Source organism: Bombus terrestris, chromosome 15 (assembly GCF_910591885.1).
Source record: "Bombus terrestris chromosome 15, iyBomTerr1.2, whole genome shotgun sequence".
NCBI lineage: Eukaryota > Metazoa > Arthropoda > Insecta > Hymenoptera > Apidae > Bombus > Bombus terrestris.
The window spans coordinates 3,139,233-3,159,802 of record NC_063283.1 but is presented as its reverse complement, the minus strand read 5'-3'; the positions used below and the strand labels follow the sequence as shown (position 1 = coordinate 3,159,802).

At 32.7% G+C, this 20,570-nt stretch overlaps 3 protein-coding genes across 3 annotated transcripts in view; 2 read left to right on the top strand and 1 right to left on the bottom strand.

The window, feature by feature from the left end:
- The first annotated feature begins 12,168 nt into the window (after nucleotides 1–12,168).
- On the top strand, nucleotides 12,169–16,311 carry LOC100643909 (upstream activation factor subunit spp27). The gene is made up of 5 exons (XM_003401033.4): nucleotides 12,169–12,322; nucleotides 13,634–13,724; nucleotides 14,062–14,351; nucleotides 14,428–14,681; nucleotides 14,758–16,311. The coding sequence occupies exons 1-5, from the start codon at nucleotides 12,280–12,282 to the stop codon at nucleotides 14,872–14,874; spliced, it is 795 nt and encodes a 264-aa protein (XP_003401081.1). The 5' UTR covers nucleotides 12,169–12,279; the 3' UTR covers nucleotides 14,875–16,311.
- On the bottom strand, nucleotides 15,622–19,734 carry LOC100643783 (cilia- and flagella-associated protein 206). The gene is made up of 12 exons (XM_048412470.1): nucleotides 18,842–19,734; nucleotides 18,583–18,763; nucleotides 18,335–18,504; nucleotides 18,046–18,259; nucleotides 17,852–17,981; nucleotides 17,668–17,775; nucleotides 17,464–17,566; nucleotides 17,307–17,374; nucleotides 17,063–17,211; nucleotides 16,893–16,991; nucleotides 16,690–16,825; nucleotides 15,622–16,630 (listed from the first exon to the last, which is right to left on the bottom strand). Exons 1-12 carry the CDS (start codon nucleotides 19,032–19,034, stop codon nucleotides 16,403–16,405), a joined length of 1,779 nt encoding a protein of 592 aa, XP_048268427.1. The 5' UTR covers nucleotides 19,035–19,734; the 3' UTR covers nucleotides 15,622–16,402.
- Nucleotides 19,640–20,570, top strand: part of LOC100643666 — a 69,849-nt gene continuing 68,918 nt past the window's right edge. The window contains exon 1 of the mRNA XM_003401031.4: nucleotides 19,640–20,013. Coding sequence (XP_003401079.2) covers nucleotides 19,890–20,013 — 124 coding nt within the window. The 5' untranslated portion in view covers nucleotides 19,640–19,889. The remainder of the gene's footprint in view (nucleotides 20,014–20,570) is intronic.

Here is a 20,570-nt window from a genome sequence, read left to right as displayed (position 1 = left end):
TCATGGTCGGGATTAAAATTAAATCTTACTAATATATATGTTATGATATCAATAAAATCTCTACAATATTTGTTCATCCTAACACAGACTTAGATGTAGAATTTAATACATATACAATGTACTGTAGGTTGAACTTTAAGAAACCTTTTAAATTTTTGAGCGTGATACTTTATTCGAACGATTATGAAATAAAAATTTATATTTATGCAGAGATCAGTGAAACTATTCGATAAACTTTCTAATCGCATAATACAATCGCGATCGCAGCCAATCAGCTCGTATTATTTGTTATATAATTAATAATTGTATCACGTACAGTAATGCGATTAGTAATTATATATGAAATAATGCCGATTACCCGAGTCTCACCGCGTGGAGGTTGCTGCGAGTGGAGACTCTCCCTATCCACGATCCCATCCACCTCTCCTTTTACGCAAATTGACTAATTTTGTATTAAAAAGTTTAAGGAAATTCTTTTTTTGATGTGCGTTTACAAAACGTTCAAACCTTTGACCGTTGTGCAAAAGGAACATCAAAAAGAACATTTAAAAAACCGACGCGAATAACTAATCCTGACAGTAAAAAATATAAAACTTAAATACTATTGCTACTACCACTACTAGTACTACTATTATTACCAAATAATACTTTAATTATGCATGCATTTAACCCAAAACTAACCGCATGCACCGAAAGCATTGAAAGCAACTTGAAAGCATTGCAAGCAACTTGAAAGCATCCTATTTGCTAATTTCAAAAAAACCTCTACTTAATTGATAATCTAATTTAATCTACTTAGTAAAAACCCAAAGCTCTCATGAGTTTTAACTACACAAATATCCTAATATAATAAAAGGACTGGGAGAAGGAGTATTTTATGAAATGATTTCTTCAAGGTGTACCGTATATTTGTATCTTGAAATACTTTGTTATCTCCTCTTTCCACTGTTCCTGTAGACATTTCTGAAACAAACTTGAATTTAAATCAATTAAAACAAAGTAAAAAATTTTGTGTAAGCCCTACCTATCAGGGTCTATAAAGGTCTTTATATGTATGAACCTACCTACCACGAATCTAGAGATCTCTTTAAACCCTACTCATCAGAAATCTAAAGGCCCTTTTATTTACCCTAACTATCAGAATTCTGAACTGTTTTTCCATGGGTCCTGACTAGAAAAATTTGGAAGCCTATTCGTAGGGATCTCATATAAAAGAAAGTTATCTACACAAAAATTTAAATGTAATAAAGGGAAGGAAGGGAAAATTGTTTAGAGCATTGTGTGGGATACATGATATAATTGTTCTTCAGTCTCATCTCACGATGGATCCTGAAACAGACTTAAACCACAAAAAAATTAATTCAATTCTATGAGATATATATAATTAACTACCAATGAAGGAGATTAAACATTTGTTCATATTTGTTTCTTCTCTTTTAATTCATATTATTCCGTGTTTAAGTCGTTTGTTCATATGTATCTCCCAATAGTGATTAAAATTCCATGTGTATAATTTACACTTTCTACGAGTTAATAAATTTGCAACATAATTATTGAATTAGTACTTAAAAAAAAAAAAAAACAGCTGAAAGAAAGATATATTAGACACAACGAAATATCAAATCATCAAAACCTCAATTTAAACTTAAAAATTTGGATTTAAATTTGAATTAAAAAAGCTGAACTCAGATCACATTGAAGTACTAGGATGAAAAAAGAGCGACTAAAACCATATGATTTATTTCTAAACCATCGAATGATCTTTCATTTGACAAAGATAAAAATAACTTTATTCACTAAACTAATCAATAACCAACTGAAAATTCTTACTTATATATGTCTTTTAAATAGATTAATAAAGCAATAGTGTACGGCAATAATATTCAAATATTTCACTACCTCTTTTTCACTTTCCTTTAAATATGATATGAAATTATATGATAACATCATTCAAGAATGATACGATTCCTCGACAAAAATGTTCATTATTATTAAACAAACATATCTTAGCAGTATTTTCAATCACAAACATTCTAATAATAAAGGGCGCTGAAAAAGAAATGACTCTAAAAAACAGAAGGACCATCGAAGTATTCGCTCGATATAATCCCCGGCAACAAAACGTGAGTGGAATATTCATTCTATTCCGCAAACTTTAATTTACTATATGTAGTTATAAAATAGAAAATTCTCAAAGTCAAATCGCGATGAGTGCTGCATCATATTTGCAATATTAACTAACACACTATTGACAAAAAGAGGAAAGAATATTTCCGTGTGAATCATTTGCGTAATACTAATATCTGTTAATCTATGCACTCAGATTTAAATGTTCGCAACGCTAATAATGGTTCGGCGTAGCCATATAAGAGGTTACTGGTGAAACTGCATCTGATGATCCAGGAGCAGGAACATGCTTCCACAGTCCAGTGGAAGAAGATTGGGCATAATATAAGCGCAACACTACTTTAAAAAACGCGATCATTCATCGATGCGACTCTAACTAGAAAACTAATTAAAACAATCGCGGTGGAAAGACGTAACACTAATTCTTAAAACAAAAATAAAACAAATATCCATATATGAAAAGAAAGCTAGTTCAAATATTGTACTATACTAATACAAATTGCAATATTATAAAATTAATGAAACGTTAATACTTTTAAATCTAACAAGAAAATTCTAATATGTATTACTCTCTTAAAAATTCTGAGAATTCATAATCAAAATTGTAAAAAAAATCGCGATATTATAATTCGCAACTCTAAAGCAAACACGATTATCATTTTAATCGCAAATCTAATTCAAACCGTAATTATTCTCTCGCGACACTAATAAGAAAAATCGCGATTTGCCCAATGTGACGATGGACCGATATGTACATCGGCCGAAAAAAAGAACTACTACTACTACTACTACTACAAATACTAAAAGCGAGCATAGTGACAAAGTAGTAACGAGGATGACTTTCCATGCTATGGATGACCCAGAAGATGGAGAGCCATTGGTAGTTGCCCTCTTGAACGACAGTTTGCCGGGCCTCTTCGGCTCATAGCCTCTTCTTTTTCCGGGCGCAATGCCCGCTGAAACTTAAATCTAGGCTCGAGTCTTTCTAATCGCGAAATAAAGAATAACTTATAAAGGTAAAATAAAAAAATAAATCGCGGATGCTATTCCCAGTGCACATGGACGACCAAAGATCATAGCGACCGTTGTCCGTTCGCATGTGCGTGCTCGAGCAATAAACGTTCGTTTCGAAACCTACCCCGTACTCGCGACCACGACCGCGATATTCGAAAAATCTATAGGCAAGGCTCGAGACAAATGGCATGCTCCATTCGTGATGCCAGCTTCGCCGTCAATTTTTCGAATCAAATATCCTGAAACAGGTTGGACACGCGAAAACGCGCCTACCCGACGAGAGACAGTGCCAACCTGCCCGGCCCTACCTACTTATAGTTAACATTCATACCAGAAAATATGCTACCTATTCTACCCGGAAACCTATATTTAACTTAAAAAAATGGCAAAACAAGCACACCAACACATTCTCTCCACGGTTCTCACACATAACCCGGGCGCAAAGGCCTACACTAGAGAGACGTCCCGGGACGCCTCCGACACCCGAGTTTAATACAACTTTCACACTCTAAAGTACGTACCATTTTCCTGAAATCGACTGACGATGGCTAGCGACCATTGCGTAAAGTATAGTAAAGATATTTATATTTTGATTTTAATTAAGTACATCAGAATTTTAAATGTAATTAAAAATTCATCAACATGCTGTGTAAAGTATAATCATAATATATCTAAATGAATAATATTATTAGAATATACGATACGTATTTCGATATTATTATAGGTAATATAATAGTTCATATTAATAATATTGTACTATTTTTAATCTCCTATACATATTTAATAGCATCGTTATTATAAATTGAAATTTATAAGTATGTATCTATTTTAAAGTTATAATGAATAACAAAAACGACGCAATTCCACAGCCTAACCACATACGCACAATGTGGAAAATACGTCGCGCACGATACACTAACTCAACGTCAGTCGCTGAAAAATTATTAAACTTATAAAATAGTCATCATGCCCATTGCCTTTCTCCCACCCAAGTAGCACCTGAGCACGTGAGTGAGAGCTTGGCAACGAACATGGGAGGGGTTAAATCTGAAAATCCTATGCTAAAAATATGATTAGCATATCTATTAAATTTTGTATCTTGCGGGCTAACATGCTTTCATTTTGTAATCTTATTTCATTTCAAATTTTAATGACCCTATTTATGCATACTTTAATTTATTAATTTGATAAATTACTAAAAAGCTACACTTGAATGAAAGAAAAAAGAATAAAGAATATATTTATAAAAAAACAAACCAGATTAATATTCAGTAAATACAAATAGTAATAAATTCAATGTATAATATTAAACATAGTCTCAATGAAATATTAATAGAAATAACCTCAGGCGATTCCTTCGTCAAAACTTATCTTTGGAAACAAAAAAGCGTTCAAAACTTGCTTTGATTCTGAAATCTGCCTGTCGCGAAGTGTCTTCTTGCACGTGAAATTTGATACATCCTTGGGCGGATAAAGTTACTGTTTAATATCTTTATATTGTACATTTCTAATTTTACTAAAATTATACTCTATATGAACTCGAATAATAAGTTGTTCCATACTATCGTAAAAAAGGAAACAAAATTAAATTAAATATATAGCATGTATCGTCATTAATAATAATAATAATAATAATTTCTATCGTGATGGCAATTTCTCATAATAACGAAGTCAGTGTCAGACTTCTTCACCACAAAATACTCAAGTCATTCTGAAGTTCGTTATTCATTTCAATATTCATACATTATTTATCCATTACATACGTACACTCGTATGCATATTTGATCTTTACATTGTATATGTGTACTCTAATTTTACAAGCAATTTATGTATAATAAATGCAAGTTGTCATTTTCACTCATGTATACACAATCGAGTTATCAAGATTAATACTACACTCGTGTCAATGATTAATGCATCATTACTAATATCCAAAAACGCGATATGCAAGAAAACCTATCCTGAGCTAATAAATAAAACACAGAAAAGAAAATGTTACTACTCGCGAGTGTAATAGATACCCGCGGCCACTGTGCTCGTTAAAAAATCTACGTAATACAACTAGTCACCCGTGTCGATTCGGATTTTTCATGCTACGACATGATTAAGTGACCAGAGGAACAAAAATGCATGCAACTCACGATTAGATGCAAAGAACGTTGTCGTCGATATTATTGTACCTCCAACCCTAATTGAGAAGTCACCATGAAACCGTCATCAGATAGGAATTGTGGAATTCCATGGAAGAAGCGAAGGCTGGACGAAACCTGTAACAAAGCAGAAAATATTACAATTAATTTTCAAAGACAGTGTTTCTTATTTGAAAAGTTTTAAATAATAGAAGATTGATTTCTATTAAATAAAATTTCAGTGACAATATTCAATTCAAGAATGAAAAGTTTAGACTTGCCAAATTTTCAAATTATATTTTTTAATTAATAATAGAGGGATAAAATTAAATGAAATACGATACAAAATTGCTTACATTCTTGGCTTTTAAAGCACCACAACATCCTTTCCAAGCGATAGGAAGAAGAGGAAGGAGTGAAAAACCTGTAACAAGATATGGATTATTACAATTTCTACTGAAAAAAATAATGCTTTTTATCCAAAACATTTAAAATAACATAAATATAAAACTCTCTGAAAGCTAGGAATTCTAATATAAAATTTAAAATCAAATCTTATATTTTAATTAATAATACTTAATGTAATATTACAATGAAATAATAATTATTTAATAATAAAATGTGTAAAAATTCTTACATACTTAGTTTTGAAGCACCACCATCCTTCCCAAAGAACTGTAAAGAGTGGAAGTTGAAAAACCTAAAACAAAACATGTGAAATATTATAATTTGTTCTTGAAAAGTATTTTTAATTATTTTAATTAAGTAAAGTATTTTTTGCTCACAATGTTTGGGATAGTGAAAAATAAGAGTCTATTTAAAGTTGAAATTTTAATAATAACAAGAATTTATATTCTGTAATAAAGTGTAATTACTATAAAGATTGGAACTCTAAAATAAAAATTTAAAATTCAAAAATTGAGAATCTAATGATTTCTGAACAATGTTAAATATCTTTATTGTATATTTCATTATTAAAACTTTGTTATTTTATTTCAGTAGAAATTAACAACAGTTCAAATAAAATACGAATATTAAAATAGAGTAAAATATAAAAAAATACTTACATTCTTGAGCTCCAGAGGAGACTTTATCCTCTTGCGAGACCCGTGACTCTAGCACCGAAAGCGAATGTTTAAAAAAAAAAGATGTACAAAAAAAAAAAAAGAAAGAAAAATAAAAGTTCATCAACGCGTTCGTTTAAACAACAATTGGCGAACACACTGACTCTAATCTCGCGCCTGAGAATTATCATTAAATTTAATGAGAGCCATTATGCTCTAAAAAATATTGAAAATTATACATATAACGCATCAAACACTGACTCTATTGACCACATTGCGCGCGATCACAAAAATTCTCTGGAAAAGAACTTTATTAAGGGATAGAAGTAAGGGAAAGAAATAAAATACACATGTACTATTTTGCATATTTCTCTCCTTTCTTCTATCGAGTGTTTATTCATGAAAATACTGCTTTTCAAACATTATAAACTAATTATTATTCATTGACCACAGATAGAAACATATCATATTAAGAATATAACAAAAAATATATATTTAATATATTTCAAATATTTTTGAACACTACAAAGTATTTCCTACTACACTGTCAAATATTTATAAATATTTCACGACTGATTTATAAAAATTGCCCGCCAAACTGAATGTCCGCCATTACTATTTGAAATACATATATGCACCTATTCGACATGCTTCGTACGTGACTTTCTAATAACAAAACATGGCGCACTTTTCACAGCTTTAAACAAAGCTGCGCAATACGAAAAATATTCGATGCGCAGAACACGTTCAAACCTGTCTATACTAACGTACTTTCTAGAATGTGTAAAAATTATTTAAAAAAGACAAAATGACAATCTCATCACAGAGAATCCACGAAAATTTAGCAAAACATAAAGATTATTTCAATTTCCTTTTCAAATGAAACAAAATTTACGAACTCTACGTCGAATAAATGTTAAATAATATGCTCAATTTTTTTGAAATCGAAAAATAATTTAACAAATTTGAAATAAAACCAGCTTTTTTAATCTGGCTTATTTTCATCTTAGCTTTCTTAATAAACCGTGAACTAGTTTAAGATTGTGTGTTATGTTACGTACTAATTACGTTAAATCGCGAAATTTTTATAAAAGACGAAATCAATTAAATACTTAATAAATATTAATAAACGTGCAATAAAAAATGAATACGACTGAATACACTAACGTATAAAGAAGTTTGCTTTCAATGGAATAAATCAAATTTTACCATATTTCGATGAAAAATTATCGGATTCATTACTAATCATTGTGGCGTCCTTTTGAATGTCAGTTTGTCCCTCCGATTTTCGTGACATCCCTCTAATATTTCGAAGTCTTTCTCGCAATCAAGCAATAATCTGTACAAAAAGAGATCATTATATTAAAATAAATGCATAAAAAGAACAGATTATTTGAAAATGAAACAACGGGCAAGGTCAAATTACGTCTCGAAAGTTCATTATACGATCTACCGGCAGGGAGGGCAACCGAAAAGATCGTCAAAGAAGAAAATAATTAAATAATAGATTTAATAAGTTATTGACTAAAAACGTACGTACAATTATACGAAGTTAGAATAGCGTCCGATTAAACGGTGAAAGAAGGAAGGAAAGTACTATGTAACAGAAACGTCGAAACTTTTCGTAGAGTGACGCGGATATACATCTAATCGCTCTGATTTTCGACACCAAACTGACACCTCACGCCGCGGTTTGTCCCATGAAGTTTGATTCGGGCGAGGAGTGGGGGTGCTTTGTTTGTTAGCGATGCGTGATATATGTAAGTATAGGTTTGTCAGATTCACACGATCATTCGCAGGACAATACCGCGTATTCCAGAATATGTTTTCAAAACCTACGTTTACAAAAATAAAAAACAATACAAACGTAGACCTATGTTTATAAATTTGACATATATATCATCTAATTTAATATTTAATACATAAAGTTGATTAGGAGATATAAAGCATGTAGATGGTAATTTCTAAGTTCGATGTAAAATAATATTTTTTAGTCAAAAGATTATAATTAAATTATAATAATGAAAAAGAAAAGAAGGAAAAATGTTAAAAGAAATAAAGAAGAAAGGAAGGATAAAGCAGACGAAATGAGAAAAAGTTGAGAGAATATACGTATAATACAATATATGTATAGTGCAAGGATAAAAGAGAAAAGATTATGAAAGGAAAGGCATGTCACCACTAATAAAATGATCCTCACAATCGATCAATGATCTGTACCAAATAAACTATCAATTATATTAAAATCAGGCAATATGTTTCGACCGTTCGCGGAGAGACGCGATCACGAGGAAACGCGTCAATAGACGCCACGAATAGATCGATTCCTTATTTCGATTAGGATAATAGGGGTGGTTCAGTGAGTATAACACTACGGTTAACAGGTTATAATACATATATTTCCAACAACTTTGTACAGAAGATATTTACGCTGTTGCGTAAGGTATAAGTGAAGTAGACGAATGATTGACGGATAAGAACCCGGTAAAGAGATGTTGACTGTTCTAAAGTCGACGAACCAGTCCCGAGATGTCGACTGATCTGTAGTTGTAGATCAAGTGACGATGCAGTTGCAAAGGGAAACTCTTGTTCAGTGGTGATCCCCCCCCCCCCCCCCCCACCGCCACTGGTCGCTTGCGGGTGAAATCCTGGTACAACCCACGTTTCCCCTATTTCTATCTGATGGAGCAATAACCATAAGGAACCTTTTGAATCGAAGATGTTTTATGCCACTTAATGAACTTAACAGTAAATCTAGAAGCCTCGTTTTATGACCGTTTCTTAGGATTATTGCGACTCGCTTAATTATATGTAGTATAATTATATATATATGTATCACGGCTGATGGACCCCTCGACCGTAGAGGGTCACCGGACGTAACACAATATTTAAACTCGGATTCTGTCTCTATCAAAAGTTATAATGTAAACTATTGGTGATTCTGACAGTCAAGTAGAAGATTAATGAAATACAAACGAATCGAGTCCAAGAAATTTTTAATTTCAATATGACACGATCTAACAAATAATTAATTAAAGATGTATTAATTAAACAAACCTGGTAGTTTATAAAAAGTGAAGAATTACTACGTGGTAAAAATCGGGCACATCGAACAAAATGATACGCGTAGATTCGACATTTCCCGGTACTAAAGTGACGTTTCATCCCGTCAAATATTCGTCTAACTGACTAATCAACTGATTAGTTGAGGCAATTTAGAATATTTTCAAGTGAAACCAGCGCGAAAAATTGAAATATTGCTGTAATATTTCTTTAATCAACGAAGTATGACATTTTCAGACCATGTATGTATGAAGAATTTTGAACGTTTTACTTTTTGCTTTAAAAAGCTGATATATACACATAAACGAACGATTCCTTGGAAAAGCATTAAGTGATATGAGAGAAAAGAAGAGAAAAGGCAGAAGAGAAAAGAAATGAAAGGGAAAGGAAAAAATGAGAGGGGATATAATGACAGGGAAAAGGAGAGATTGAAGAAAATAAAGTGAACATATCTAAACCTATATTATACTAACGTCGATAAGGTTGCACGTGACGTGAAAATGGTAAAGAGAACAGGTAACCTTTAAAACGTGGGACACGAAAAAGCATTGTATGTCATGCCGTTATCCCATCCTATATCTCGTTTGTGGTCTAGCAACATGTATATTTATATCCGAATATAAAAGAGAATCTCCTTACATCTAACATTACTAACTTCGGTGGTTAAATTGAATATAAATTTCTAAACACATCACTCTAGAACATTTAACATAGACCTCGCATGTGTTTTTGATTTTTTGCGCAGTCGATATTTCAGAGGATCGGGTACGAAGAGCTATAAAAAATTGTATATATTCTAAATCTCAAATACCCAACAGTCAGACATCAGATCGTTATTTATAGAATTGATACGATAAAAAATATTAGAATATATTTTGTGTACATGCAAAAACATACGCAACTTACGTTCAATTTTCCCGCTACTTCTCACTAGAGTCTACAGTATCTTTATCTGCTAATAGGACTGAAGTGCATAATACAACGCTAGATGGCGAAGCAAACTTATCTGTAGCTTGAAAATATCAATATTTTCGAGACAATTCTACAATCGTAACCTGAGTTGCATGTAAAACAAACAGACGACAAGATATTTGTTTGTTTATAAAAACTCATTTTTATAATACATCATTAAATATTTGATGAGCATTTATAAGTAACAAACGAAAGATTTCTCATAATAAAAACAATATTGTTGTTGTACCGGAAATGACAGAGATTAGGAGGGAAAACAATATATTTTTGGCGAAAGTTCGTAATTTTATTAATTCCTGTACAAATAGTTAAAGTTGTTATGGAAAATATGATCAGAAATTTATTATAAGGTTGCACAGTAGAACGAAATGATTCATTACCGTAGAACAATTAAACCAGTGAATAATAATAAATTGTATTCTCGAAATGATTCCGCGAAAAATGAAACCGCCATTTTAATGCGTTCAAACACCCGTGGCGGCATTAAGTTTCGACGTGTCATCAGTAAATATATAATCTAGGATAAAATAAAAGAACTTAAACGCATAGAACGTTTAAAAAAAAAATTAAATTTATTTTGATGATGTTTCTGAAACAAATTTATATGGAATTTTATCGAGAAATTCGTCTTTCAACAAACCTGCCAGATTGGGTATAGTCGCCTTCAAAAGTATTTACGTCATAGCTGCCATAAACTCTAGGTACATGTGTTAGATGATAAAATCGAGCAAGGCGCTTCCTAAGAAATATTTTCCTCGTAAAAAACTGATACGATTTTGTAAATACAACGTCTTTCTAGGATCAACGGTTTTAAAGTTATGAATTTTCCAAGATCATTTATTCGATACATCCTTTCGAACGTGTTGGTAGTTACTGTACCACTAAAGCGAGGAAGAAACCGAGTGGTCGCTTCGACAGTCGCGGCCTATTAAAATATCGCACTGATTGGATGCAATTACACGTGAATGTATCAATTTTTAGAGATGATAAATACACATTTGTTATATAAACTTATTAGACATGTAAAATAGTACAGATCACTTCATATGGTTAAATATATCAATATATAAAATTTCTTGTTTCGTAAACAAAATGTTAGTATTGTTATAGATAAAGATAATGAAGTTTGCGATATAAATGATACGAAATATGCAAAAAAAAAAAAATAAATTTCCATTTACAACAGCCATTGTTCATATTTAGTTTAGCCTAATGAAACTGGAATCGCAACTGATATTCATTGAACTACTAGTTTTTATGACATATCGGTAGAATGTATACTGATTGTCATATGATGCGACTATATGCCTGACGCTATGAATCTCGAAGTGGTCGCTTTGTACAGTCCATTTCGATAAAACAGTCCGAAGGATTGAGAAAAATCATATTTCGGTCTATTAAATTATATACATTATTAGCCATTGGGTGTTATAAGAAATTATAAAGAGAAAAAAATTGACCCAGTTTGATATACATAATATCTTTCCAAAATGTCAGGTAGCATTGTTATGGGTTATTGAGAATATATTTTCTGGAAGTGAAATAGTACTAGGTATACGAGTCGACTGTACTGTAGACGCCACCGGCAGCCACGAGCGGTCGCTTGAAGTACAGTTATAACCAAAATGTTTTTGCAAACGCATTGGCGGAACGTCAAAATAGGATCATTCGATCGCAAAATTACGAGTGGGGCGTCATGAGAAACTTGTAGCTCGCAAAAAACTAACACGATTTGGTGTATATAGTATTCGTTTTTAACGTGTCCCTGCCGAGATATCTGTTTTTGAAGTTTTGCAAAGGTAACGTATTTTCGACTCACTGTATAGGGTGACTGTACCAACGGACGCTACGGGAGTCCGCAGCCGGCATAGGTTCAGTTGGCAGCAGTACGCACAGTGAGAAGGTTTACCATGGCTAATATTTCGAACGAAGAGCTTCGTAAAGAAATCGCCGGTAAGTGGCAATATCCTTTGATTTACCATACTCTGATCTACAAATATGATAAAACTAAGTTAGTAATCATTCGTGGTGCAAGTTATTGGTACGTTTGCGATTAGGAATATGTAGAAAATCGGGCTCTTTGCTCTTGCGACGTGACGACTTTAGCGCGCACGATGTGACGAAGTGGCGTGCCCCACGCCGGCCATTACAACCACGATTCATCGTATTTCCACTTACGTACAGCTTTATTAGAATATTGCATCTCCGAACCGTTTCGTGTAATCTACTATTAAAATTTTTCTAAAATTTTTCGATGTCTTGGGAAAATTTGGATTCTTCCTTGGTTTGCTAGAAAATGATAGCTTTCCCTATTCTATCCTATAGTATACTGTATGACGCGTCTGACTGTGGTGGCGCGCGCCTGAAGCCATCGCATACTTCATATCTCGCTCTTTCTCTTGTCTCAACGTCTTTTGCACCGTGAAAAGCGATCTCAGCATGGACCGTGCCCTCATTTTCTAGAATATTTCAACGGATCCTGCTTTTATTTTTTATTTTGTCAGGCCAAATATAGCTTCGTTCCTCGAATTTTACTCGCTTGTTGTAGTTGCTGTTACAACGTATTCCGTTGTCATATTTACTCGATAGCTTTTACCTTTTCCCACCGCCTCAAAATGGACACAATGTCCATCGATATTTGTTAATGCCTTTTTTTTTACTTTGAATCTCTTTTACTTTAGCTGTTTATCGCCTAAAATTTCCGCTAATAAATTTCCGCCGGAATTGTGAATCACGCCACCGATACGCTCGAACCTTTTAGCTATTTTCCATTATTCCAAGGTCCAATGTATTCTACGATCGATCAGCCGATGTAAAGAAAACAGTTTTAGAAATACAACCGATTTATTACATTTTCGTGATAAAGTTAACTTTCAGCAATTTTTTTTCTCTATGATATAGAGAATCAGCAACCGGCACAATGAATGGTTGCCATTTTCGTTCAATATTTACTAGCTCTCTGACGCGGGAGCTACAATACGTTACTCTAACTTTCATGAAATATGCCACATTAAAAATTTTTAGGTTATTTAAATAATTTAATAGTATTACGATAATTGATCTTTTATTAATAAAATCATTATTTGTTATATTCCATAAAATTTCATATACTTAACTGTTCATGAATAATGTACAAAATATAAAGAGTAGATTGAAAGTAAAGTCTGCATAAATAAATTTGCCTACCTTTTATCAAATTTTGAATATTGGAGTTATCAAAATAACTTTTTACGTACAATGCAACGTTTGCATTTTTATGTTTAGCTATCCTTAAGGATGCGGATCTTAATGTCATGTCTGCTAAGAAAGTGAGGCTACAGATTGAAGGAAAACATGACATAGATCTCAATGAAAGGTAAGAATTCATTTAAAATGTATTGTCAATATTTAGCATAAATATGCCTTTAGAGTCGCATTTATAACAAAGGAATCAAATTTTCAAAGATATTTATTAAAATTTATAAATATATACAATACAATATTGTTTGGATACCATAGGCACTCTTGCAATGAAAATAATTCAAATGTGAGCTTATGTGTATCCTAAATGAAAAGAAGGATCTCTGTGTGAAACTGTTTCCTTAAGTTTCTACCTCGTTCCTCCTTCAACATTTTCTTTGAAATTAAATATATTTTTATTAGCAAGTTTTATTTTGTGTTTAATGTGGATTCTGTAACAACTTCCTATATAGGAAAAAGGAGATAGATACTTTAGTTATGGAGTATTTGCAAGAAAAACAAGATGGAGCAAGGAAAAAGAAGAAGACTGCTAGTGAAGAATCTGAAGATGAAGAGGATGATGAAGAAGAAGGCTCAGAGGAAGAAGAGGAGGAAAAAAAGAAACCAGCCAAAAGAAGTCCTGCAAAGAAAGCAATGAATAAGCGTAAAAAAGGATCTTCCGATGATGAAGAGAGTGCAAGCGATGATGATGCCAGCGATGAGGAATATAATCCAAAAAGACCAAAAGCTACCCCTAAAAAAAGTAGGTAGATCACAAAAATTTTTGCATATGTACATGTTCATTGTTCTATAGTTATAACTTGGTATATTTTTGATAGATAAACCTGGCAAGAAAGGAAAGAAGAAGGGTAGTGATAGTGATAGTGATGAAGATTGGGGTAAGGTTAAGAAAGCCCAAGGTGGAGGAGCAAAGAAAGGTGGTGGTGGTGGTAAAGGTGTTGGAGGTAAGGGTGGCTATACTCGTGCTATCACATTATCGCCTGAGCTTTCTGCAGTTGTTGGTGCTGAACAAATGGCTCGACACGAAGTCGTAAAGAAGATGTGGAGTATCATCAAAGAAAGGAATCTTTATGTAAGTGTTACTTCTTGTATGGTCTTTTTTTATGACATACTTTGTTTCTAGTATTCTAATACATTTTATTTTATAGGATCCTAAGAATAAGCAATACGCAATTTGTGATGATGAATTATTGAAAATAATTGGAGTAAAACGTTTTAGAACTTTTGGTATGATGAAGTACCTCAAAAATCACTTTGTAGATTAAATCATCCTTGAACCACGAAATCTGACAGGTTATAAACATTGTATAACGTATTCCAGGATGCAAAGTGCATCTCTCCATCTTTCTCACACGATACATACATAAATATACATACATACAAACACAAACATATTTCTTGCGACTTAAGACTTTAGCCATGTTTACATCATTCCGATGAATTCTGTTGTCCATGGTAGCTGCTTTGTCTTATTGAATGTTCGCAATGTAGCATCTTAATTTATGGGCATTATTAAAGATGTGGCTCGTTAACATTGTTAAAAGCTGCCCAAAATGTGTATGCAAATGATGACCCACAGGTAGGAATCCAAGTAGATCTGGTCAATGATATAACGGGATAAAAAAGAAGGGTCAGTACCATGGACGTGCGGATGATTTCGAAATGTGGAAAACATTAAAATGGCCGATAGTCAATAAGCTGGTTTTAAGTCAATGTATTCAGAGTTAATGTTCTATCGTTTACCTGGTGGTTCTTGTAAACAGTCCCTTTCACCAAGTATGAAAATACGGTGTGCCGTTGTGGCAGTAAAAATGAAGTAGCGAGAACTACTTTAGATTCTTTTAATAATAAATTTTTTTATTTTATTACGTGACAGTCAATATCTGGAGAAAATTAAATACAAAGGATTATAATAGCAATTATTGCGTTTATATTTATTTGGATTTTCTTTTAATCGAAAATTTCCGCCCGAATATCACACAATATTTTCATCTTTTTATTTTTAACGTTGATTACTTTTCTGCAATGGATGTAACAGAGAGATAAACAGTTTTGTCAACAGAGAGAGAGAGAGAGGATTAATGATATGTGGTAAGGCTAAAAAAAAAGTGCGACAAAAATTAAGAGAAAGATAAAGATAAAAATCAACATCCTGTATACATCTTCTGTATAATTGTTATATTATACACTGAAATTATTACTAAGCGAAATTTAATTGTATTATCATGTAATTAATAATTATTGTCGTAATATAGGTTTCTTGGTGTAAAAAATTGACCTAACTCTTAAGATTTAATGGTAAAATAATGTATTCAGAGAAGGTACAATGCATGCATATTAAAAGTTACAGTATGTGCAGCATTATGCAATGTTGAATTGTAGAAAATAAGATAGGTTGATGATACGAGGTATAGAATTAATCCTAGTGTGGATATTTATACCTCGTTGTATGGAAAAATTTGTGTATTTTGAATATAAATTAATGAATGCTGGCCTAAATTAATGGAAGCCACAAAGAAATCATTGCAAACATTTGACGATAATGAAAACATTACAGTGAAGATAAAGATGAACGTGTACACAGAATAACAAGTTCTAATATCAGTTTGTTTTTTAAATGAAGAAAAGTACAGGTTATTCCCTGATATTTCGTGAATGTATTTGAAAACATCATTAAAAGATACTGCTTTCATTTTTTTTTAGAGTGCCCTTTGTAGCTTCATTCTATCGTAGATGTCCTCGAACAATCCTATCCAATTTGTCCTTTAAACTAATATAAAATTGAATACATATCTATAAATGTTCGAGTTCGTCTTCTAAGAAAGATAATACGTGTTGATTATCATCGCGCCTCCCCCGCAAGCCAAAGATATAAGTTAAGAGTTTCTTTGTGTTCATATAATTATCTCTCCTCGTTTGAACTTCTTTATTTCGGGGCGGAGCTGCTTGTACGTAAATACCGTATCGGAAGTTGGATTTATATGTTTGCGTACTGCGTGTTGTGCATCGGCTTATAGTTGCCTAGAAAGAAGAGAATGAATCTTCCCCTCTCCTTTATACTGTTTATTAACAGTACTTACTAAGTGCAATGCTCTGTTTCTTAGTTCCCAAAGATTCGAAGAATAATTTTTGTCAATGGAAGGTGGAAGTATATGCAAATCTGTTTGAACCATTTGATGTTGACAAGTTTTTAATTGAGGTCCTTCTTCCGACAACCTTGTTAATTAATATTTATGTTTTAATAATTTCAATGTGTTTCTTTTTAAATATTTTAAATACTAACACTTTTTGTGTTTGTAGAGCTCGAACATCGTCGTGTACTTGAAACAAATACACATATTCAACGTGATTGCGTATGTAATCAAGAGCCTCATAAATGTACCTGTGAAAACTTATTATTTATCCATTTATTTATTTCGATACACTTATGTTTTTATATTTTGACGAAGATACCTATCAGGATCTTGTCCGAATTGTTGGGCTGCTAAAATCGAGCAAAATACGTAATATTTTCCTCTCCATTTAACAATACCGTTATTCGGATTTCCCGGGATCAATGCTCCGTGTTCACTAACGAACTTCCACGCGCAAAATCCTAGAAACTGATGATGAATTTATTAACCTAGGAAATGTTGTTTTCTACAATCTGCCATTTAGCATATCTAATTTACATAGTATATCACACGCATAATTTTACCTCTAAATTTATATTTTCAAAATCCTTAGTTTCATTAGGGTGATAGATAGTGCATTCGCCGCATTCCCCTGAAAAGGGAATTTATAATTTAATTTGTAGTTTTCTTTTCCGTAGTCTAACCAATGTTACAATGTTAATTTGCAATGCATCTTATTACTTATTGGTTCACCCATTGATTGCTCCAGTCTTTCAGCATCTGTGAGGACTTGTTCGTTAGACAGCATATCGGTCAATAGCGTTTCGTTGTATGCATTCACGGTCTATTGAATGTTTGGTTCATTGCAGCTCATATACATATATAATTATATATATATATATATATATATATATATATATATATATATATATATATAACAATTACCTTTGCACTCAGAGTTTGAAGTTCCCAGAAAAAGTTATTTATGCCACTTAATATAATTACCTCATCTTGAAGTCCCATCCATATATCTGCTAAGTCGATAAATTGTGGCTGAAAAATTCAGGGATAAGACGTAATGTTTTTAAAATGAAAAATCATGCAAAAAACGTACAATATAATTTCTTACATATACTTGAACAGTAGGAATAGCAGTTCTATATCTCACGGTATCGTGAAGCTTAAACAGACGTCCTTGAAGACGTTCCATATAATTTTGTATCTCTTTTTCGCTTTGCTCTACATCGCTTAACAGTTTCCTATAACAAACAGGTTAGCTTTCGAAATTATCAAATTAATATTAACAAATGTTAAACGACACACCTGACGTAAATTTCTTGTTGCCGACATGCAGTTAACATTTCAGCTGCCCAGTTTACATTCTCGGTTGTATAAACGCCAAATGGTATTAATTTTCTAATGAAACATATTTTTTCGATGGCTGCAGTGAATTTATATATTTTTGTCATTAGACGTTCCAAAAATTCCATAATACAGTCGCGGGTTCTTTTAGTAGCTTTTTGCAAAATAGCTGGCACTAAACAGATATTTTATATTAATGTCCTGTTTCTTCATAATGTAACAATCGTTCTATTAGTCGCCAAGGACTCACAATCGTCGATGCCTTCGCCTCCGCGTTGGTTATCTCTATTAAATAAACGTATTCCTGCAACTATGCACATTAATTCCATTAGCTGTTCTTCCTTCTCACGTTTAGACATCTTTACATACTGTTCTAATTCCGAAGGTTGAAAAACGCTTTGCAGTGCCACCGATACCTCTCTAAAAAAGTAAACTTTTACCTCCAACGAATAATAACCAGTTAATAAATATCACGAGAACGTTTTTTAATATTGTTACTTGAGCACAGAAGATACAGTAGGATTTCCAAGACCACTTAAGAAAGTAATAACCACCAACATCTTATGGTATAACTTTTCTGACTCCTGTTTATTCGCAAGTTTCTCTGTCTGACAAATTTCCGCCACTAATGGTCCAGTCTTTTGATGTAATCGCAATCTATGGCGCTTAACAGTCTCGTCTATAAACATATTAAATTAAACATATATATTTCATTGTCCTATATTGATCATTTGGCATTCTCAAAGTTTATTTTCACCTCTATCATGATAGTGCTTCGCAAAATATAATTGACTTTTTAATATCGTTAAACTTGGTTTTTCTTGATCGCATATTTTTTCAACTAACGCTTGAATAATTTTTTCATTGTTTTCTTCATCGTTTACCTTAATTTCATATATAGGATTTAATTGAAACAGAGTGAGCTGTAAAGATGTAGGAAAAAAAGTCATATCTTGTGTCAAATTAATAATTATTTAGGTTAATTTAATATTGAAATTTTTCGCATAAAAGATACATACCAAGAAGGAAATAAAATCTTCAGTCACGTCTATCTCGCGTTCTTGACACGTGATCATTATATTACTTATTAATTCCCTTCGCAAATTTTCCATGATTAAAATCTAAATACAACTGATCATATCAATTAATATTTTAAGTTGTCGCCGACCGACTGTATTGGTTTGCTTTCTAAAGTTTGATCGATATCCCAAACACGACCTTTTACATTCAAAGCTTAGTGCACGATTATTATTTTATCTATAAAAAGAAATGTCTTTCTTTTTTTAGAAATTTCATATCGAAGAACTGATTTTTTTTTAACTTTTCTACCTTAACCATCGGACTGAAGATAAAACGACTTTTATTATATTTTTGTGATTTATAATAGTTTATTAGTTCCTGCGTATTTCTGCCGTTAATTGATTAGCAATTCATATTTGCAGAGGTCAAAAGAGAGAATTCGTAAATAATAATTATTAAAGCGGAAAAAGAGATAAAAAAACAATGAAAAACATACTGAAAGTAATGCATAATTTAAATGCGGCTGTAATCGGCGCGCTTCGAGTTCGGTAAAGTTCGTAGACGTTCGTAAACTTCGATGGCTCGATAAACGGACGAGGTGGGGGTCGAAGCTCCGTCAGAGGTGTCGCAACAGTCCAAACCGACGGAGCAGTCGGGTTGGGTGGCCAGTACGGTGTGGTGTGTGCGTCACGAAAGCAGATAGAGCACGGAACGCAAAAACGTGATTACCGGTTGTCATGACGTTCGCGTAAGCATTGTGCATTGCGATTCGCTGCCCAAGAAACATGTTGAGTGATATCTGGTGCTCGAATTCGCTATGTACCGTCAGTGGTGCGACGGTGCAGTGCAAATTAGTGCTGGTTTTGGTACTACTCGCGGTTCTACCTGACGTATACACCGAGAGCCATGGTAAGTCGTTGAAATTCTCTCATCTTTGTAAAAAAAAAAAAAAAAAAAAAAACAAACAAAACAGACAGTCAGTCGGAGTAACCGTCGTGTGTCGTGTAGTTTTCAATGGCGCGATTATTCCAACCTCCCTCTAGCTTTGTTTGTTTGGATTACTTTACGTCTTTGAGAGCTAAAAAGTTATCACGTTCTTGCCTGCAGCTACTCACTAAATCTTGTAAACATTCGTATCTGAATTGTAATTAAGCATCCAAATTGTACATGATATGTGTTTGTAATATTTTTATGTGACAGTCGCGTACCGTTTACTTCGATTGATTATCATATATACACGTTTATGCCTATACATAGACATACCTATATGTATCGAAGTTACACTGCTTCGATACACACGTTTCATTGTGAATCAGACAAATGCTTCTTCTAGTTCGTATCGTTGAGACAAAAGCTATCGAAGTAAAATACGAAAGGTAGGTCGAGAATTGTTTCGATCGTCGAATGTTTGGTTTAGTCGAAGTTGACATTTATTTTTTAAATAAAGTTGATGGAGAGGCTTGTGT